The 23,279-nt window shown below is 46.2% G+C and overlaps 1 protein-coding gene across 4 annotated transcripts in view; it reads left to right on the top strand.

The window, feature by feature from the left end:
• Positions 1–23,279, top strand: part of SLC24A3 (solute carrier family 24 member 3) — a 600,086-nt gene that overhangs the window by 456,309 nt on the left and 120,498 nt on the right. For all 4 annotated transcript variants that reach the window (XM_063634165.1, XM_063634166.1, XM_055265457.2 and 1 more), the window contains 3 exons: positions 9,363–9,437; positions 14,319–14,403; positions 14,789–14,892. In XM_063634165.1, coding sequence (XP_063490235.1) covers positions 9,363–9,437; positions 14,319–14,403; positions 14,789–14,892 — 264 coding nt within the window. The remainder of the gene's footprint in view (positions 1–9,362; positions 9,438–14,318; positions 14,404–14,788; positions 14,893–23,279) is intronic.

Here is a 23,279-nt window from a genome sequence, read left to right as displayed (position 1 = left end):
GTCTAGCATTAGGTCTCATAGCTACTTATTTTTGAAGTAATGATGAACACAAATGATAGTTTGAGGTCTCTGAAACATGAGTAATGTGATATGAAAGATCTGTGACTTCTGCTGGGGACATATTCCCAGGTTTTGCCAGTATTACTGTGGCATATTACCTGTATTCATAGTGGAAGGAAGTGCTGAATTCTAATTAGAGGTTAGTGAGAACAAAGATGTAATTTGTTCGCATCCTTAGCAAACTCACAAATTCTTTCTGAGTGCTCTTTGGAGGGTAGAGGGGCTTATGGACCCCAGCGTAAGAGCCTCAGTCTTAAGAGAGGTCTCCATAGAAGGGGATTTGAGGCCTGGTAGAGGTTAGAGCTGTAGATGTTCCTCAAATAGAAAGCAGGCTGTCCTCCTCCTGGAATGCTGTGTGGTGTGGTGTGGTGTGGTGTGGTGTGGTGTGGTGTGGCGTGGTGGTCAGGATTTGAACCCAGTGGGTCACCTGGGTTCGAATCCTGCCTCTATCACTTACAAGTCATGTGGCCTGAGCTGCTGGACTTCTCTGTGCCCCAGGTTCCCACCTGTGAGGCTGCATGAGGCCCATTGTCCCCTGCTGCAGGTGGGGAGGTAAATGAAGAAGGTGTGTACCGGACTCACCATATAGCCCTGTAGGGGGCACATCAGCGTCAGCCCAGCTGCACAAACCTTTTTCCCAGAGCCTTCCTTCAGTGGGTTTTGAGGGGAAGCAGCAATGATCACCCGAGAAACTGACAACTAAAAGAAATAAAGGACTTCCCCAGTAACACAGGAGTCAATATCTCAGCAAGTGGACACTGTGAAAAAGGCATCTTCAATGAGGAAGAGGGAGCGAGAGGAGAAAAAGAAGAACAAAGGGGGAAAAGTGGAAGAATCTTTTCCTGCTGAAACATTTCTCCAGAGATGGCAAATCTCTCATTCCCAAGGCTCCAAAACAGGGACCCCAGTATGGTGACCTTCAAGAACACTAAATGGCCAAGGACACATCTGGACACCTTTAAACTCCTTTAAAGTAAAATAATTCAAGGATTTATGTTAATGGTGCAGGTACATTCACATATGTTCGTTTCCCTTGGAATTTGAGCCCCTGCAAGATAACTATTTCAGCTGGTAATGGCTCCCAAAGACCTTCCCAATGCCATATGACTAAATAACCATAGGGTGGGACTCAGGAGAGGGTCCCATATGCCTTAGGAAGGCAGTTGTTTCTAAGAGTGGCCCATTTTGATTTAAAATTGTATTTCATTCCCTTTACAATCTTCCTTAACTCACTTCCCTCTTGTTTTAATGTGGGCTCTCTCAGAAGCAGACCCTGAGACAAGGATTTAAATGTAAGTGATATTGGAAAAGAGGAAGAAAACATCAGTAGGGGAATAGGAAGTGGGGCAGGAAAGTAAAAGCTACTAATAAAAGGTACATGACCTGAGCCAGGTGCAGTGGCTCACGCCTGTAATCCCAGCAACTCAGAAGGCTGAGAGGGGAGGATCGCTTGAGCCCAGGAATTCAAGACCAGCCTTGGCAACATAGGGAGGAGCCCCCACCTCTCTAATAATGTTATGTAAAAAAATTAGCAAGGCACAGTGGGCATGCCTGTAGCCCTAGCTACTCAGGAGGCTGAAGTGGGAGGATTCCTTGAGCCCAGGAGTTTGAGGCTACAGTGAGTTATGATCATGCCACTGAACTCCAGGCTGGGCAACAGAGCATGACCCCATCTCTAAAAGAAAAAAAAAGAAAGAAAAAAAACAGGTCTATAACCAAGCCAGTAATGCAACATAATATTCTGGGCACCTGAAGCTTAATTCAGCTGGGGAACTCTGGAGACAGCATAGAATTAGCCCACTCAGGGGTACTGATATGCCAACTCTCAACATTTGAGGGCTCCCGTGGGTGTTCATTTTCAAGCATTTCTTGACTTCTTCATGTGGATAAATCAAAAGCCTTCAAGCAAATTGAGGCATACTCTGATATTTGAAAGCCAATGGAGCTCTCTAAATGAATAAGGCCTGAAGAATATGGTGAAGGGAAGGGGTACCGACAGCCTTCTGCTACATTCCTCTTCCCTGCAAACCCCCACCCCAAATCCTCTTGTTCAGAACCTGGACTGTGAGACTGAGCATTTCTCTCTAGTGACTAGAATCAATGAATGGTTCCAGAACAATGATATTCACACTGGTAGCAGCACCCTACAGCAGACCCATGGTCAGTTCCACCTTATCCTCATGGGCTATTAGATACAGAGCCTGTGATCAGGGAAAATAAATTAAAAAAAAAACTTTTATATTCCAAGCTTAATTATATGTGATCACTTGAAACTATGAAAAAGAGGAGGAAAAGGAAGATTTTATTATTATTATTATTCCAGCCATGTTCCCTGGGAGATTTAAGATTTAGAACAATTTCCACCAAGGCCACAGTTCTCTAGTGCTTCCCTAAGAATTGCTTCCCCACAACACCTTCACTGAAATGAAAGACAGAGAGACAGGAGTGCAGATGATGTAGTAAAAAGAAATTGTCTGTGAAAACCGCTGACTGTCGATGCAACATAAAACAGCAGGGTTAAAGTCCTGCCATTCAAATACATTTGCCCTCAGTATTCAGAAGCCCTTATGTAGATCAACATTCCAGCTAGGGCCTGCGCACCTCTAATATGTCATGGGCCATGATGATTTCCTGTTATCTTAGGTGTTCTTCCATTTAACCACTGTAGACAAAGTTCTTTAGTTTTATTAGTCTCAATCAACCTTTGAAATTACCTGATGAGATAGTAATTATTTCTCAGAATCCTGGGTCAATAGCCACTTCCTCTGTCTTCTCCTTGCACTACCTCTACCCAGCACAATGTCTTCTGTGGCTCACGTCTGTTAGGGAAGCACATGGCTTCAAGTACAGAGCCCCCGGCTAATGGTGAGTGAAGCAAGTAAGGAAGTCCTTTCCTCTCATAGTTAGAAATACAGGAGCTGATTTCAGGCATTAGCGCATGGTGTCCTCAGGGCCCTGCTGCCCTCAGCATGTTGGTGTGTATCCTCAGGCTTGTTATCTCATAGTCAGAAATGGCTGCTGCCATTCCAGACATCACATCCAAGTTGCAGGCCGGAAGATAGGGTGACTTTAGCTGGATCTGTGCTTTCTTCTCATTGGCCAAAACTGTGTCACATGGCCATGACTAGATCCAAGAAGGCCAGAAGAGTTGAGCATATTGTTACTTAGAACAAAATTGAAGTTGTGTTTGCAAAATAAAAGGTTTAATGACTAATGAATAGGCCGCCAACAGCATCTGCCACATTACAGAACTCTGTCCTAAGATCTCCACACTGAGTTAAGGTGAACCGCTTATGTTGGGTACTTCCAACTGGACCTCAGGCCATTCTTCTTTGTTGAAGGACAGTAACTTATTAAGTCTTAGACCCTTCCCACCAAGCAGCGCATCTGGCTTTGAGTTGGTGCTGCACACATTGTTGTTGAATTAATAAATAAATAACTCTTCAAATCCTAAGGCAGGCCTGTCTCAGAATAGAATCATCATTTTCCTTGGTGGCCTCTGAATAGTGTATGCTTTAAACATATAAATATGATTTCAGCTGAGTGGAGCTAGCCCTGGAAGTTCTACTTTGTCATTTAGTCTGTTAGGAATTTTTCAAGTCTGCTTCTTTGAAGGTACTCATTATTGTTTTTTCACCGTGGCTCTTTTTATTATCTAGGCTGTATCTGTTACCTGTACATCAAAGGACACTATCAACATACTGACTGCCACAACAATACTGCATAACAAATGGCCTCACAACTTCAGTGACATACAATAAACAATTCATTGGTCCATGGGTTTTTCTGGTTCAGCTGAACTGTTGAACTTGGGCTGGGCTGGGCCTGTCTCAGTTGGGCTCACCCACGTCTAGGGGTTAGCAGCTTGCCAGCCCATCTCTGACAGCCTTAGCCAGGACAACTGAGGTGACCGTCTCTACCCTGCATGTCTCTTTTCCTCCAGCAGGCTAGCTTGGGCATGTTCTCATGGCATCATTATTGTTGCCACAACAATGGCAGTGCATGAGGGGCTGCGCTATGTCTAAGCCCCTTTGCTCATTGCTTTTCATTTACTTCTCACAACAGCCTTGTAAGCACTAGGGAGCATGCTGTGACGAGGCCCATGTTGAAGGGTAAGCAAGGTAAGAAGAGTCACACAACTTGGAAGTGTCAAGTCTAGGACCTGATGGGAGATGTCACACCGCGCCCTGGGCTTCCTCCAAGGCTCCAAGCTGTATTGCTTTTAGCAGCTGCTTGTGCCCTGTCTATGCTACTTGGCCATTTCCCTTGCTAGATTACACCAGGCCAAGTGCGGTGGCTCACAGCTGCAATCCCAGCACTTTGGGAGGCCCAAGTGGGTGGATCACTTGAGCTCAGGAGTTTGAGACCAGCCTCAGCAACATGGTGAAACTCTGACTCTAAAAAAAAAAAAAAAATACAAAAAAAAATGCCAGGCATGGTGGCACGCACCTATAGTCCCAGCTACTCAGGCAGCTGAGGTAGGAGGATTTCTTGAGTCTGGCGGAACAAGGCTGCAGTGAACCATGAGTCTAGCCTGGGTGACAGAGTGAGACACTCTCAAAAAAAAAAAAAAAAAAGGCAACACCAGCTATTCCACGAACACCACCCTCCTTGGCATCCATCACTTCATATATAGAAAGCCCATGCTTGGGAGGGGTGGATATTAATATGTGAGGACACAGCTGCTGCCCTCAATAGAAGGGAGGCCAGATACATGAACATAAAACAAAAGGGAGGCCAGAGACACGAACATAAAACACGGCTCATGGTCCAGGCTACACATGATCAAGGCCAAAGCAGATTCCCACTCGGAGGGTTCTTAAAATTTCCCTGGGAAGAGAAGCCTTGTGGTCATGAGACTAAAGCTGAAATTCCAAAAGACCCCCCATCTTCTCTAAATGCCCATCATTCATCATTTCCAGAAGGCACTCCACATTCACTTGTACTGGCTGCTGTAGCCAAGCCATGGGCTTGGATTCCAGGGTGAGTTACAGCATATTTGGGCTGCCTCAGGGTGTTGGGCCAGCCCAAGCATTTTCGGGAGTTCAAATCTGTCTCATATTCTGTAGTGCATCTGGTAAAAATAATAATATTGATAAAGAACTTCAATGGCTCTGACAGGCAGCCCCAAAAAGTGGATGGCTGGAATTCTAAAAATATCCCTCACTGTCTGCAGTTGGAGAAGACAGCTCACTAGTAGATGAGCTGAACATCAGACAAAGTGGAGATGGGGTGGTGAACCAGAAATGATCTTTATACAGGGAGATAGCTGGGCTCTGTGGGAAGGCTTGGAGGGATTCCTGGGGTCAAATTTAAGCCCTGCCTTTTGCTAGCCATGTGTACTTGGGCAAGTTCCCACACCCTCTGCGTTGTCTGGGAAATGGGACCAGTAACTCCCTGCCTCATATAAGATTTAGAAGAACTGAGAAAGTCCAGGTAATATACCTGGAGCATGCCTGGAATTCCTGTCTCAACAAACAGTGGCAAATGTGATTATTATTATTATTGTCAGTGATATTAATATATCCTTTGAAAATATAAGAATGGTCAAAGTAACCTAAAGATGCCTTACTCTATTAAAACTATTTGTGCTAGTCGTATTAATAGTACCATCAATGTCACACTCCCAGTAGGTTTTCTGCATCCTAAAATTTGACTTTGAACCTTTGTTTTCTTCCTTTGTTCTCTTTGCTTGTGCTGCAGGAACCTGTTTTCCGGTGGGTAACATGAGAGAGACTTAGAGCAGACTGTTTTGTAGCCAGAGTGGCAGGCCCACCATCAGGTGCCAGGAAGGGCTCTGCAGCTGGCAAGGGCTCATCGCCTTGCAGGCCTCTCTGGGTGCCCAGAGGTGCTATGTCAAAGGGCATCTGGTTAACAGTGAGCATCCCCGCTTCATGCTGCCCAGCTCATGAGAACTAACACAGCTTTTGATAGTCATTACCCTCAAAAGTCCTGAGTGCTTGGCAGATTTCGTTTCTCATCCCCCTCGAAGCATGGATATAACAATGTGTTAGATGGAGTTTCTTGCCACAAAACCAGATCAATATGTAATACTGGAACATATTCTTGGTGAGATGCTTTATGGACTTCTAGGCAGTGTTGGCTGTTTCAGTGAGTTGAATATGTCAGCTACGGACAGCTTATTTAGATCTTGATTAATCTACAAATGTGCAATTCTGTATCCCAATTACCTAATGTGAGTGTCCTTTCAAAGCTAATCTTAAAACCTGCATATCATTGGATCAGCCAAGTCATACAGCAAAAGAGGGTTTGAGTCCATTGTAATTTGGGAAAGGGGAATGTATTTTCTGATTTATTCCCAGGCTACAAAATACAGCAAGGATTATTCTTAATTGACATTTTCTTTTTTTTTTTTTTTTTTTTTTGAGACGGAGTCTCACTCTGTCGCCCAGGCTGGAGTGCAGCAGTGCGATCTCGGGTCATTGCAAGCTCCGCCTCCCGGGTTCACACCATTCTCCTGCCTCAGCCTCCCTGAGTAGCCAGGAGTACAGGAGCCCACCACCACGTGCGGCTGATTTTTTTGTATTTTTGGTAGAGACGGGGTTTCACCATGTTAGCCAGGATGGTCTGGATCTCATGACCTTGTGATCCACCCACCTTGGCCTCCCAAAGTGCTGGGATGACAGGCGTGAGCCACCACGCCCGTTAATCGACATTTTCGATAAAAAGCCCATTGGCAAATAATTTTGTACAGATTATGAATAGATCTATTAATGAGTTATTTTTGAGATTTTTCTCCATGCCAAGCATCCCAGGCTCCTCAGAAATTAGAGAAGTATAAGACAGAGTTCTTACCTCTAAAATCTCCCATCACCTACAAAAGTTACACAAGAAATACTATTTCAGAGTGAAAATATTACAAAATATAGATAGGGATTATAAAATACAGATAGAGTCACACCAACTGAGAGAGAAATGTAGCCACTATTTTGATTAATGGCCTTACAAACTCTTATATGCAAATATATAATATGTGTATATACACATATGCATAGATTATTTAATAAAGAGATTGTAATGCTGTTTTTCATTTAGCAATGTATTGTGAATACCTTTCCTTGTCACTTCATATTGGATTTACACAATCCTTTTAAGGGCATCTTATTGAATGATGAACCACAGTTTATATAACCCATTCCCCAAGGTATATTTTGCTAGATTTGATAACTTATTGTAGTCAGCAATTTTGGAATGAAAATACTAGTGCATATGTCTTTGTGCATTTGTCTGATATTTCCACAGGATCTAGCGTTAAAGTATACTTTAGAATCTTACGATCTTATGGAAAAGACCAAACATATATGTGAAAAGCAAACAAGTGCATACAAAGCAGGGACCCTGGGGCTACATTAGTGCAACTGCCAAGAGTCAAAGGCAACAGAGATCATTTCATGCTTGGGTTGCCACAGAGGCTTCATGAAGGACAGTTGCAAGTGACAGAAACTTAAAACTGCCCAAGTGTAAAAGGCCTATTATTGGCTCATGAAATTGGAAAGTGATTTTGATTTTAGAATGGAGCCGGGGCTAGGGGTCACATGGTGTCATTTGGGACGTGTGTGTGTGTGTGTGTGTGCATGCATGCCTGCATGTGTGTGCCTGTGTGTGTACTTTTTGTGTGTGCATGCGTGTGTGTGTGCGTGTGCCTGTCCCATCTCTTTGGTCGGCTTCTCACTGTGGGAGCAGCATTCTTCTCAGGCAAGTTTTCTCTATATGACAGCTGCCTCTAGCAGCTCCAGATGTGGGGTGTTTATATCCATAAAAAGAGGGTGTCTCTCCCTCAGCTTCTCCATTTATCTCTGCTTGGCCCCTTACAGACCTGTCCCTGACTCTCTACTGTGTGACAGGGCATGGATGTTCTATGGCTATCCTAGGTCATGTGTGTGCGCCCTGTGTGAGGAGGAGGGGATGTATGACTCCCATCCTGAGGAGCACTTCTCAAAAGGAAAAGATACTGGGAGGTCAATAAATGAATGCAATGTCACTGCTGGGGTGCTAGAACTTGAACCACACCTATTAGATGCTTTGAGAAGTGAGTAACAGAGACATTCTAAATCAAACTGGCCTCAACAATGCTCATGGCATGTTATGAAGTCAAGAGGCAGGGTGGGCACTTGATCAAGGGCTCAGTGATGTTATCCAGGGCTTAGGTTTTTTCTGATTCAGGGTCAACTTCCTCTCAAGTCAGATTCCTTCAATATGACTATCAGTGGCAATGAGCGCTCCCAGCTTCCTTGTCCACAACAAGCAACAGAGGGTGAGAAATGGCTCCCTTTGGCAAAAAGTAAAAGCCTTTCCTGCTCTCTAATTGGGCCAACGTAGGTCATGTGCTCACCTCTGAACCAATAGCCACAGCTAAGGAATACTGCATACTGATTGACCAATCAGCATCCACTCCTGGAGAAAAGGATAGGGTCACCTTCCACATGGGGCATGGTGGATATTTGGACAAAACTGGGGTCTCCTTAGGAAAGAGTGGGAGAAGGATGTTGAGTGGTCAGTCAACACTGAATTCCTAGTAAGATTTCATTAGTTAGAGAGGGAACACGGGGTTGGATACAGTGGAGAGGCAATTTCTGGCCAGAAGGTAGAATTCCAGGGGATACCCTGGTCATAGCTGACCAAGATGCAGAAGCAAGTTTGCAAAGCAAAGCTTTCCTGCAGGGATCCAGTGAGTAAACAGGTTCAGTTGGAAGTGTTCATTTATTTATTCCCTCATTCCACATACCTTTATGGAGTACCTCCTATATACCAGGCCCTGTGCTGACTGCTGAGGATATGGCAATCATTATATGAAATTAATTATATGACATCATATCCTCATGAACTTCTGGTGGAGGAGACAGACAATAGATGAATTAATTTAACATATAATGCATCAGGAAAAAACAAAGAGGTAAAAGAGATAGAGAGAAATGGGAGCGGGGGAAAGAGGTTGCCATTTGAGCGGGGACCTGAAGGGTGTGATGGCGTGAGCCAGTGGGATATCTTGGGGGAGAGTGTTCAGGGCAGAGGGAAGAACAAGTGCAAAGGTCCTGAGACAGGAATCCGTGGCATGTTTCATGGAAAGGGAGGTGGGCAAAAGGAGAGTGGCAGGTGATAACATCAGAGAGAAGGCTGGGACCAGGTCACAGGAGAGTGTTGTGAGCATTGGAAAGACTTGGTATTTAAGATGTTGAATTCATGATGACAGAAGATATTATCAAAGCAGAAGGTGGCTGGACCCTCATCTTCCTGGCTCTGCCTCACTCTAACTGTAACCCCTTTTATCTCCTCTCTTCCAGGCCATATACATGTTCTATGCGCTGGCCATTGTGTGTGATGACTTCTTCGTCCCTTCCTTGGAAAAGATCTGTGAGGTACGTGCCTCATATTCTTGGTATGTGTGAGCCAGACTGGGGACTGGACCTGTGCCCTGTACTGTTCCAGCCTCCTCACCAAAGTCCTGGGGAGCCCTCGCAGGGCAGCTGCAGTGGAACGCCAGGCATCACCATGTTTGAGAGCAATGGGCGATATTAGCACCAAAGTGCCATCGGTCTACTGAGCATTTCATGACTCTGGTCAATAATCAGATGAAAACCCACAGGACCAACCTCCCCAACTCCATTTAGACCTAACTAATGGTACTATTTGTGTTTTCCTTCCCCATTTTCTTTTCCTTTTAAACTCACTCTTCCTTTCTCTCTGTTACTTCCCCCACCTCTCTCTCCTGTGTTTCCTTCTGCCTCTGTAACTCTCCTTTGATATCCGTGGCATCCTCGCAGGATTAAAAACCTCCAACCGCATACCTCTGCCACGCTTCCTCTCTCTGTATATGTACAGAAATGCTCCAAGCGGAAGCACTGAGATGAAAGAATTGGCCACAGAGATCAGGAAAGTGTCCCTGTTAGAAATCATCACGGTGCATGCCAGGCTGAACAGCAAGTTAAACCCCTTTCATCAAAAAATATTCAGCAGATCTAGAACTCTTTCATTCTCTTGCCTCTTTCATCTCATTGTCTGTTTGGAAATGTAGCTTCCTTTATCTGAAAGCTTTCCATTTTATTTATTTATTTATATTTATCTATTTATTTTTAAATTCAGAATCCCTGTTTCCAGAAGGCATCTCCCCCAGACACATCTGTCCGGAACTCGGTTTCTTTATGCCAGTAGTTCTCAAAACTGGTTGTGTCTTCCCTTTCCTTCTCTCTCCCCTGAGTGCCTGATCCAGTAGGTCTTGGGAGAGTGGGAGGGGGTAGAACTTGCATTTCTAATACGTTTTTCAGGTGATGCTGAGGCTGCTGCCTGGTCCAGGAACCACAGACTTAGAGAACCACATACCCTAAGCAGTGTCTTCTACATCCTGGAAGCTATGTTGGATACTTAAATAAATAAAAAGTGTCCCACAATAACAATATTTAGAGAGCCACAGGAGGGGTTCTTTTCCACGGTAGCACAGAGTAAGTGAGCTGGCATCTGAAATGTACAGTGGGCAGGTGTGGAAGCCCTTTGTCTGAGGAATTCCACCTGGGAGTGGGGTCACCTTTTGTTGAAGGGGAGGAGGTGTTCCTCACCTGTAACTGGAGTCCTCTGTGATCTCTGAAATACCACCATTGGGTGGTTTATTATTCATGCAGAGCAAAACACCTCTCTCTCTTTCCCATGCAAATTTTTTAGTGTGAATATCAAAATTGTATTCTGGAAATGTCAGTACAGTTGTCAGCATGTGTTCTACTCAGTTGAGGACACAGAACCTGTGAATACCCACGTCCTTGTAGGGAGAGGCAATCAAAGAGCCAGAAAATGGCAGGAAAAGAGGGCAGGTGTGAGTCTTTTAACAAAAAAGTTATAAGGAGAGGAAAAGGAAAGAAAATGTTTGGTGGCGGGGTGTGATTTTACTAGGTCCCTGATATGGTTCAGTCGCTAAACAGTGTGGTGTGACTATGTCTACTTGTCTTTAATCGTCTCAAGAATTCTGGCAGGTGACTGATATTACCCCCTCTTTACAAACAAGGAAAGCAGAGCTTAGAGAAGCTGGGCAACTTGCCCTGGGTCAAGGGATACAGTCACTGTTTGAGCCCACGTCAGCCTGATTTCCAAGTCTTCAGACTTTTCTCTACTCCATCCAGAGACGAGCCTGGACCAGGTCATGGTGGTGTTAGAACTGGCTGCACTGCCCGGACCCTCAGCGATACCGGAGGAGTGGGCACAGAAGAGCAACCACATTTTCCTGGCTCTCCCTGCTCCCACCCCGAATCTGGTCTTATAAGCAAGATTCATATAACAAGAGTGGGTGCCCCGTGCCTGTCTCCTGTAAAGACAGTGTTGGCTCCATGGACCTTAAACAACCTTAATTGCTGGGGAAACGTTATGTCTGTGAATGGTGGGTGGGCTGTCAGAGCTCACATATATTTAGAGATCCTGACATGTTTACATCTTCTAAGAGATGTGGGATCAGTTCTCCCTGGAGTTACACTTTCTCACAAGATGAGAGGATCATGGCGTGGGTCCACCAGCAGTGGCCTAGAGGGCCTCTCGGCCCTGGACTCTGTTTACTGCCTGTGCTTTCCCTAATCACCTTTTAATAATTCGGTATAGTGTGTTTCATGGTTGCTCGTAGACTAAAACTGGGAGTGGGGCAGAAAAACACAGAAGGATGTTGTTTCCAGCTTTTGTGAAAGGTGAATGGGGAGAGAAATCCACACTGTTCAACAAATCATTGCTTGGAGGTCAGGGCAGATTCTCACTCAGTCTCAAATACTTTAAAGTTAAAAGCAGAAAAATGTGGGGTTTGGGAAAAGGCCAAGAAAAGAAAATGGGAGAAAGAGAAGGAGATAAAGGCAGTGACCCAGGATCCGAAACTGGGGTCAGGCCCTGGTGCTTGCAAAGCACCTGCTCCATGCCAGCCCCTTCCCCTGCCTGGACCTCACTTTCTCCTTGTGGGAAATGACAGCCCCTAGATTTTGAACAGCTGAGAGATACCAGTGCAGGACATGTAGAGAGGGTCTCCAGAGTTTAAAGAAATCCTATAAGCCACAGTAGACAGCCTCAGCTGCACTGAGGCGGGAAGGGAGAGAGGCATTTCAAGAAGAAGAGTGAACATGAACCAAAGCTCAGCGAGTGGAAGGGCCTGGCATCCCCAAGGACCATGAGGTGGCAGCCCTGGGCCGAGCAGAGGCTTCTCTAGGAAAGATGAAGGTGGATGGGGAGGGTAGGAAGCTTTGGGACCCATGTGGAGGCTTCCAGGACAGCAGTGGGACATTTGAGCAGCAGAGGATGTGACAATAGATCTAGAACACTACTCACCCCTCTGACGTCAGCACTAAGCTGGGCTCTGCCTAGACCAAGCTCTATGCCAGAGGCTGGGAGGAAACTAGATCACACACAGCATGTCCCATCCCATCCCAGGGCTCCTAGCTGCAGAGCAGCTCCAGGGTAATATCCACAGGGGGCTGGAGGAAGTGGCAGGGAATTGGCAAGTGCAGAAGTGCAGAGAGAGAGTGGGGGAAGGAGAGAGATTGATGTTGCGAGGGACAGAGTTGGGAGGAGATCAGGAAAGGGCTTGTGCAAGAGGCAGGATTAGAACAGCCCTTAGAGGGAAGGTGTCCGTGGCCAAGTATTTGGTGAGAGAACATCTGAGCTGCAAAATCAAGATGGGGTTTTACACCAGCATACGGGGAGCCCTGCAAGCCAGGCTGGGCGTTAGGAATGATTCCAAGCTCTGGAGGGAGCTGGGGAGGGCTTTTGAGGGCTCTGTCATGGTAGATAGGAGTCCAGAGTCAAGAAGACTAGAGTCCTGTGAGATATTGCCAGGGCTGAAGTGAACTGGGGATGATGGAGGGGTGTAAGAAGATACAGAGGAAGAAACAAACTGGCTGGATGAAGGAGAGAGGGGAACTGGACATGAACCCAAGGTTCGGATGCCACAACTAATACCCCAACAGGACAGAACCACAGCAACGCATGGCTCCCGCCTCCTGGCAGGTCTTGGCAAACCATACAAGGAGCTGCGAGCTGTGGGTCAGGCTACCTCACTCACAGACTCTTAGCTCCATGGGACAGGAGTGCTTGGGCATCCCTCACAGCCACACCTTGCAACTTTGAGCTATCTGCGCCTCCATCTTAGCGTCTGCTCGGTGTCCCTTGTGAAGCTTCGCTGTCCAGCCAACAGCGAAGCGACCCAGGATCCTAGATCAAAATCCTCAATTAGGGCTTCTCCTGCAGACTATTGTGGGTGACTCAGTGGAGGCCAGTGACCTACATCAGGGCCACACCGCCCCTCTCTGGCTGAGCAAGGAAGTGCAGCTGTTGGTGCCACTGGGAAGAGGAGGATGTCACTCAAGCTTGACTGCCAGGAGGGAACTGGCTATTCACTGTCAGCCAGCAGCATACTTTCTGGGTCATGACTGAATGCAGAAATGCAAAATCTGGTAACCAGCCTCTAATGTATAATTGCCTTGTCTTCTTGCAAATCACCTTTTGGTTTAACAAACAGAGTAACCTGGAGAGCTCATTGTATAAACCCCATCTTGGCAGGGCTGATGCCTCATTACCTTCTTTTCAGCCTTAAGCCCCCACTCCCACTCTCTGATCTGGGGGTTTCCAGACTGCCTCAAGGAAGGGGAGTGGGTTTCAGGAGGATGATCCCCACATCCACACCCCAACATGCCTCCCTAACCTCCTAAAGACTCACAAACTGGTTACCATGAGCCTCATTTAGCCTGAGATCAGCATAGTATCACAAAAAATCAGGAAGTTTTGCATAAAAGTTTGGATTACTGGCATCTCTTAAAAATCAGAATATCTGGCCACACTGGGGGAACTGGGCAATGCTGCCCATAGAAAAGAGGCAAATGCCCCCACCATAGCCTCAAACCTACCACCTGCTGTGACCTCCCATGGGCCCACTCCACTCCTGACTGTCATCTGCACAGCCCCTGCGGGATTTGGGTTGAAGACCCCTAGATCTTCCCAAGAGGCTTTAGGTCATAAGGACATGTAGTTCCCTCCCCAAACCTGTCCCTTGAGGAGGACATTGAAAGGAGCTGTGACTCAGCAGGGGATCGGCAGCAGTGGCTGCGCTCTGTGAGGAGGAGAAGGAGGCTGAGAGGGACTAAGTACCAGCCCCAGGTCCCATCGGTCCTGCTCTCGCTGAAGCCCCAGCCTTTGCTTCTCAGGGCTTGGCCTCTCGGGTGTCACAGTCACCTCTCTTCCAAGATGGAATCCCAACTTACCTGTGCTTTGTCTTTGCTCCTCTGTAGCGTCTGCACCTCAGTGAAGATGTGGCTGGGGCCACATTCATGGCGGCGGGCAGTTCGGCCCCAGAGCTGTTCACATCGGTCATAGGTAGGTGACAGACGGAGGGACATCTCAGCCCTTCACTGTCTGAAGGAAAAGGGCTCTGGGAACAGATGGCCCCCAGACCGAGATTGTCTACCACTCATAGAAAATGATTATCCAGGGACCTCAATGAGTAGAACATCAGCCTCCCATCTGCTGTTGTTGTTTTATTTAAATGATGCTTTTACTGCGTATGAACTTGTCCCAGACCCCAAGCCCATCACACTCCTGTGCAGCTATCATCCCTCTGTAGATTAGAAATCTCTCTCCACCCCTCAGCTGTTTCCTGTAGATTCTGAGAACAATCTAATGCTTATGAAAGGTTCCCCACGCCCACCTTGGAATGCAACAGGGCCACAACAGCCAGGCTGATGTGGGTTCTGTGTTTCAGGGGTCTTCATCACCAAAGGCGACGTGGGAGTTGGCACCATCGTGGGCTCAGCGGTATTCAACATCCTGTGCATCATTGGTGTCTGTGGGCTCTTTGCTGGGCAGGTAAGACTGGCAGCTTCTTTGTGATGGCAAAATGTGACATTGGGGAAAGGGGAGGCATGGGGTTTAGGCAGGAGACTGTCTTGCTGGAACACAACTTGCATCAGGGCCCAGTGGTTTGGGCAGCAGTGATTTGGGACCTCACATCCCAGGAGGCTGGCCCAGCTAGAAGTGGAAACTGGTAATCCACCATTACTTGGTCTCCATGTTGATGGAATATAGAATGCTCAGGTCCACATAAGTAATTAACCAGCCTGAAAGATGTGGGTTACAATCTGAAGGGTTCCACATTCATTTTGGTATGTTACTGATCTGAACTAGAATGGCCTAAAACAATTTTAGGTATGATTTTTGCTCAGTGGAAATAGAATACGTGAGAATCTGCTAAACACAATGAGAATACATGAGAATCTGGTAAACCAAATGTGCAGTCATCACGGTTTAGGCCACAGCCTAACCTTTTTCGACTGTGGTAGAGCACTTCATTTCTCTGTTACAGCGTGCCTTCGGGGTCATGAAGGGCTCTGCAAGCCTGCAGTTTACCTATGGAGTTGATGCCACTTCCAGGTGGTGTCCTGGTATCTGTGTTCTTTATGAATACTGGTGTCTGTTTTGGAAAGTCTGGGGAAGGTGCTCAGAAGCCACTGTGTGGGAGGCTCTGGGTGACCAAGCCTACATTGCAGCAGCACCTGGAGGTTTGTTTGCAGGGTTTGCAACTGTTTTGCCAACTCTGATATCCTAAATTTCCTCAAAGGAATTTTATTTAGAAACAACACAACCCCGAGTTCTCTGCCCAAATACCCACAACTTTGCGTATCTTCTAGTAAAAGTCACTTCTAAAAGCTCGTGGAGGCTACTCCACTTACAATATCAAGGAACCTGTTGATCCTAATCACTTGATCAGCAGCCTTGATATGAACAGTGCACTGTTCTACTAGAAGCGGCTGATTGGGTCAGGGGTCTAAGGAAAGCCCCAGGGCAGCCTTCCCCACACCCTTTGCCAGGCCCCTCACCTCACAGCAGCGGCAAGGGGCACCCCATGCTGCCCGTTCCGCTGATGTAGACTCGAGTCTCCACGCAGGATACCCCGGGTCCACCATCGCATTCTCCACTGCCCATTTTTACTTCCGTTATCTTTATGCCTATTGATTTGTCTGGATTGCCTGGTGTGTCAGTTGCTTTCAGGTGACATGCAGAAGGACACCTGGATCTCACTGGGACTCAGCTCCAGGGCCCACAGGTGGACGGGTCCCTTCTATTAGGAAAAGGGGCTCCCGGTACATGGTGGCTGAGCTCCTCTCAGCTCCCTAGGCTGAATGATTTCCCGCTTCTCATCCTTTCAGTCAGTGAGCTCATGTCTTAGATTTTGTGGCCCCACAATATGTGCTTTTTAAATCTCCCATAAATGTAGTTCATATTTTTTTAAAAAATGAGTCTCTGCCTTTGCCTTTGGTGCTATTTGCACTTCCGTGGCTCTCCTTTGCCTTGGACACCTGCTCGTGACCTTCCAGAGATAAACAGTCACACCCAGCAGAAGAGTCTGTCGCTGTTAGCACTCTAATTGGCACTGTCACCGTCAGCAGTATGGTTATTAGTCTGGCTGTTATTAGTGTTGTCATTAGTTCATTCGTCATTTGTACCTGAAGCTTGATTCACAAGCAAGCCCAAAGGAAGAGAGATAATGTAGAGAAATGAAACAAATGACTGGGGAGCATCTAGTCAGTGCCACACAACTAATTACTTATGAAATGGCTTGGATGCGTGTGTGGCTCATCACTCATTAGCAACGCGGTTCATCCCAGCTTGGTTGGAACACCTGCGTCAAAGGCAAAGGGCTCCCTGAACTCCAAAAAATGCTGGTGTCTGTCCCTTGACTCACCCCAGAAGGTCTTTGCTGGCTCACCTCACAACCCCATAGCCATGGACAGAAGTAACAACCATGACTGTTGGGAGAAGCAGTCCACGCGATGACTCTGGATGCCAACCTTTCCTTCTGACTTTCCTGTCCTGTGCCCACCTGGAGATTTTCAAGGCCATCCAGCTCAGGGTTTTGTAGGATCCTTCAAGTCTTTGCAGAGGAAGCAAAATTATGTTTTGGAAAGAACATGGGCTGTGGAATCAGATGGGTCTGGGTTTAAATCCTGATTCTGCCATTTTCTGGCTGTGGAACCTTGGAGAAGTTACTTATGTTCTCAAAGCCTCATTTTTCTCATCTATAGAGTGGGTACAAGCACAGCTACTTCCTAGTGTTGCCATCGGGATGAACTATAGCATGTTCAGCATTAATGGCACCCGCTCTACATAGTAAGTCAGTCTCAGACACCATTAGCTATGCTCAGAATACGCATCCCTGGGGTTCTCACCTCCAAATTCCACCTAGGTCACTGTGATAATTTGAGCAACTCATTGATGGAACTTATCTAACAGTCAAGGGTGTCCACAGCTTAATTGACAGACACAGGATACTCAGTGGGAAGGGAAGGGATAGTCAGGGAGAAAGTCTTCTAAATGGAAATCAAAGTAAGGAGATGTTCATAGAAAAACAGTCTCAAAAGACTGGTACTTACTTCTGTGCTGTCTATCAGTGGGAGGAAAAAAAAAAGAAATGACAGCTTCCAAGTCTCAAACAGGGAGAAGCTCTCCCAGGCGGTGGAGTTGGTGCAGTGGAATGTTACGGCAAAGGCTGGATATTGGGAACTGAAGCGATTAATAAATCCAATCATGGATCTCACTTAGCATTTTATTTATGTTGATCTGCACTTTCATTTGGCTGGGAGAATTACCAGCGAGTGCCCGTGGGCCTCCCTCTATGAACTTCAGCATGGAGGGTTGCACATGACCAAGTCTGTTATCCATCTGAAATTAAAGTAATTAAGCTATAAGGTTTGAGTTCCTGTCTCAATTAGGGTTTTGATGAATTCGGTGTAATTAAATGTCTGCTGTATTTGCAGTTTGCAAACATAACCCTCGCTTTGGTGTTCACCTAAGGTGCTTTGGGGAGTTTTATGGGACGAAAAGGAAATTGCTTTTTAGAAAGTAAGTGGCTTATAGAGAGGTTCTTGGCATCACTTCAAGACATTTACAAGGCTGTGGTCCTACAAGTTTCCTTTATTTAAAAACGAAGAATAATAACAACAAAGAGAAAACACCGAGCTCTTGATGCAACATACTAATGTATCTTGTACATTGTATTGAAGGGACTTCATGCCAGTTTTGTAAAACAATGTAGTTATGAATTTCAATCTGCCGTTCAGAGCATGTTAAGATTTAAATGCATAACCACAAACAGAAATTATGCAGTTTAACTGCATCCCAGGTTAGGACTTTCATATTCAGGTTATTACAGGCCGGCAGATGGCTCCAGTTTATAATAAAGAGCTCCAACATCAGCCCTACTGGCATGCTTAAAATGTGCCTGATATTCTTTGGCAAGGCCCATCTCATCTTGACTGGGTTTGCCTTTCTTCAAATAATACTGGCTCGTTTAAACAAACCCTAGCAGCACCCAAAGGTTGCACCTCTGAATTGAAATCCACCTGCATTTGGGTTTCCCCAGGAAACTCTAAGCAAGGACTCAAGTGCAAACAGTTGATTTGAAAGGTGATCCCAGGAAGTGCTTGTGGGACAGTGTAGAAGGAAGGCAAGGAAGAGAAAGCAGTGGAGGAAAGTGTGTTAGCAAGCCAGTTATCACTGTGGGCAACAGAGATCTAATTCTTCTGTGGGAACTGGGAGACAGTTTAACTGGAGAGCCCCTAAGTTATCTCATGTAAGGAAGCAGGGGAGCTAGAGTATTTATCCACCAGGTTCCATCATTCATTGGTTAAAGACTGCACTTAAGGGATATTAATTCCCCAGCATTCCAGCTTGCCGGGCCCAGGCAGAGTGGCCTTTGGGGCCCAGGGGAAACCCCCAAGCAAAGAGATCTAGGGACAGCAGTGGAAAGGGCCTCAAATGGTAAAGGTGGGGAAATATGAGTGAGCTCATAGTAAAGCGTTTGCTATGAACTCAAGACAAAGACTTTAAAACAATCCACTTGCTGGGTCTCATCTTCAGCTCCCTTGGATGAAACACAAGCTTTAGTACTAGGCAGACTATAAAGTGTCTAGGGCCAGGACATCTTGCATTTAAAGAATTTCCTCTAATGTTAAAAATAACAGCTACTCTTTATTAAGCTTCTCTAACATTCAGGCACCACACTAGATTCTGTAAAAATATTTGCAGAAATACACCCACTGAGTTTTAAGATAGTTATCATCCTTCTTTACAGGCAAGGAAATGGATACAGGGGGATTCAGTATACCCCAGATGGCAAAGGGTCTATTGTGAGGTAGTCAAGACTGAATTTGAGCTCACATCAGTTGGTTATAAATGCCATTCTCCTTCCAAAAGGGGGATCTACGATTTAAAAATCTCCAGATGTTATCATTGCATTCTTATGATTAGCCTTGGATTTTATGTGTTCTTTGGAAGTTTGGAGTGTAGGATCCGGGGTCAATGCCAAGAAAACGGACACATTAGCAAAATGGTGGTAGCCCGTGCTACAATGGAAGTATTAGGTAGGTGCAAAAGTAATTGCGGTTTTTGCCATTGAAAGTAATGGCAAAAACCGCAATTACTTTTGTGCCAACCTAATATTGTACTTAGCCCAAACAATGTGCAGCTGGAAGTTTCTCATATACTCAGATGGCATCTCCCACAGCTGGGCTTTTGCTTCCACCACAGATGGAGGACTCAGGCTGATAAACACAGCGGGACACCCACAGGCTGCCCCAGCTTACCCCATACACCTTGATTTCTATCTTATTTTTCCCCAGACAAAACCTAACACACATCTCCCCTGTTCCAATCCTGAGACGCATCCAGATTTTCCAAGAAGCTGGGGATAGAGGACAGGGGAGGCCAAAAACCACACACCAATAGTGCTGCCAAACCTAAAAATAGGGGCTGGAGGCCTAACGTCCATTCCAGGGAGGGAGATGAAATTGCAAGGAAGAGAACGAGTGATCTGTCGAGAAACCAAGGGGGCAGGTGCAGCAGAAGGCCTCATCCAGGAGCCAGCATGCTTCCATACAGGATCCTGTGAGTAGCAGAGAGCAGAATGTGGTGCAAGAGTAGACCAAGGCCAAGGTCACATCCAGCTGAGGCAGCCAGTGAATTCCATCACACCCAGTAAAACTGGATTTCTCCCAGCATCTTCTGCAGGCTGTGGCATCAGGAGGCAAATTCCTGATAGAAGCAGAGCCCCAGCCCTAGCCCAAGGCCAGCTGAATCAGAAGAGCAGCTCACCTGCTTCAGCTCCATCTGCAGGCTCAACTCTCATCACGTTCTAGACCAAGCGTCGCCCTGGATGAGAGGCAGCCTCCAGCGGTTGGTCCAGGAAGGGTAGACAGTCCTGCTGAGGCCCCAGTCTTATGACTGACCATCTGCCTGAGGCTGTCTCTTGCACTGTCCCCTCATAGTTTCTTTTCTCTGGCCATCCCACCCCAACCCCCTCAAGGCCAGGTCCTGACAGGGCCCCACACCTGATCTCCCCCCGACAGATGCTGTTGGTCCCAGGCCCAGAGTTCTGCTAAGGCCACCCACCTGGCTCTGTGCTGCTCTGTTTTCATTGCCTCTACAACTTCACCCCAGATCTCTGTGTTAGCTTTGACCTTGGCTCACAAAACTTGTGTCTTGCTTGTTCTACTTCTTTGATACGATCTCCTGAATTCAGATTCATTCTCAGATCCACATCTAGACTAATTAGAAGCTTTCAGTTTTGGGTAACAACAACAAAAAAATCCCAACTCTAACTGGCTTCTTAAATGAAGGAAATGTATCGATGTCTCTGAAAAATGCAAAGGAAAGTGGGCATCAGGTATGACTTGATCAGGACTTCCAGCCCCATTGTTGTGATTCTTTTATCTCCTAATCTCCTCTGTTTCCTCCCTCAGACTAGTTTTTGTTTGTTTGTTTGTTTGTTTGTTTTTAATGGCAGAAAATAGCTGTAGCATTTTCAGGCCTCGTGTACACATACCACTTTGGCCAGGAAAGAGAAAGAGGATGTCTCTTTGGCCACCACATCTCATTCCCCATCCCCCCATAGCATCATCAAACAAAAATCTGATTGGGCCAACTCAGGTTACCTGACCATCCCTGAACCAATCATTGTGGCAAAGGAACTAGTTACTCAATTGGTTTGGGTTAATCAAGAACCACATACCCATTTCTCCCTTCCCTCCAGAGCTAAGAATCTAATCACTTCCACCTCAAATACACAGTTTTCAGTTTATTATAAAAAGCAGAGATAAATGATTACAGGACAAAGCCTGTGCACTATCATGTGCTGCCTCAATGTCTGCTTTCCCTGGGCTGGTGGAACCCAAGGGAAAAACTGCACACAGATGCACTCTAGGTCTTGGTGTGGACATATGCTCTCATTTCTTTCAGGTAAATAACCTAGGAGTGGGATTACTGGGTTGTGTGCTAAGTATGTTTGTAAGAAACCACCAATAGCTTTGCAAAGTGGCTAAACCATTTGTATTTCCACCACCTACATGTGGGATTCCAGGCACCCCACATCATCACTAGCACTTAGTATTATCAGGACTGTTTTGTTTTGTTTTCATTTTAGCCATTCTACTGAGCACGAGTAGCACCTCACTGTGGTTTTAATTTGCATTTCCCTGACGAGTCATAATGTTGGGCATTTTTTAACAGGCTTCTTTGCCATCTTCTTTGGTGAAAAATCTGTTTAAATCATTGCCCATTTGTTAGTCAGGGGTTTTGTCCTCTTCTTACTATATTGTCCAGGCAGTCTCTAAATCATCACACTCGACTAAGCACTCCTCTGAGTCCTTCTGTCCAATTTATTTCCATGGTCAAATCAATAGTGGGTAGAGCCATTAGAAATGATTTAGACTGATCATGGCAATGTTTTATTAGTTCTGTTGCTTGGATTTAGGTTTGCAAGAGAGGTACTCATAATCAGCACTGTGCAATGGGGGGAAAAAATGAAGCAATCATTTCCCTTTAGTATGGCACACCTGGATGTATCTGAGATGCATCATTCCAGAAATGTGAAGAGAAAAGCAGGAACCTCTCATGGCCAGGGGTGAGGACTCCTTCCATGTAGTTTTCACAATGCTCCTTGAAAGTAAGTAATTTTCATGTTTCTCTTGAAACTCACCTCCAGGGAGCACCATGAAAATTACTGGAAGGAATACGCACCTCCTGAAACTCACTGCCTACATCTTCAGCAAAGGTTTTCTTTCTTTCTTTCTTTTTTTTTTTTTTTTTGAGATAGAGTCTCACTGTGTTGCCCATGCTGGAGTGCAGTGGCACGATCTTGGCTCACTACAATCTCCACCTCCCAAGTTCAAGTGATTCTCCTGCCTCAGCCTCCCGAGTAGCTGAGATTACAGATGGCTGCCACCATGCCTGGCTAATTTTTGTATTTTTAGTAGAGACAGCGTTTCGCCATGTTGGTCAGGCTGGTCTCCAACTCCTGACCTCAGATGATCCGCCTGCCTCAGCCTCCCCAAGTGCTGGACTTACAGGCACGAGCCACTGCACCTGGCTGGCAAAGACTTTCAATGTACAAGGAGCCCAGAGTCTTACCATCATCACAGCTGAGCACCGTCCCAAGATGAGAGTCCATTTTTGCAACACAAATGTCATTTCTTTCCATGACACCACATTCCCCACACTGCCTCTTATCACAGGCAAGTGGGGCTCTTAGCAAGAATCTGCCACATGAGCTCATGGCTAATTGAACCAAAGCCAGGTCACCCCTTAGCAAAACCACAGAAAGAGGTAGAGACGGGGCAGCCAGGCCCCTCTCCCCTGCAAGTAGCTGAACCTGAGTTGAAGGTTAAGTATAGTGAGGACAAAAGCCAGTCAGGTTGGCAGATGCTTGTTTTATTTATGCTTCCCTTTAACAAGCACACCTACAGTACTTACCTTGTGGCAGGCACTGTCTCGCAGCATTACGTATGTGAACTCATTTTGATCTTTTCAATAACTCCTGGAGAAAGACACTGTTGAGAAAAGAGGAAACCAAGGCTCAGAGAGGCTGAGTAATGTGTCAGTCACAGAACCAATGAGTTGGGAGACGTTGAGGGCTGCAGGGGTACAGCTAAACAACACAGGCAAGGCAGGGTAACCGCTTCCTCAAGCCTGACTCCCAGAGTCAACTTAGACCAGGGGCCTCATGCCCTAAACCTCCCACCACAGTGTGGCTGTTCTCAACATTCCTTCACAGCTCAGTGCCCTCTTATCACCATGAAACCCACTTCAGCGAGTAATCAGAGGGGCACACTTGGGTGCCAAGGGACTGGCAGCCCAGCAAATGCCTCCTTCCCCACTGCTGCAACATGCGGCGTCTGCTGAGCTCGCATTCTCCTGCTGGA

The sequence above is a fragment of the Symphalangus syndactylus genome, chromosome 24 (genome assembly GCF_028878055.3).
Source record: "Symphalangus syndactylus isolate Jambi chromosome 24, NHGRI_mSymSyn1-v2.1_pri, whole genome shotgun sequence".
NCBI classification, from domain to species: domain Eukaryota; kingdom Metazoa; phylum Chordata; class Mammalia; order Primates; family Hylobatidae; genus Symphalangus; species Symphalangus syndactylus.
This window is presented reverse-complemented; position numbering and strand designations above follow the sequence as displayed.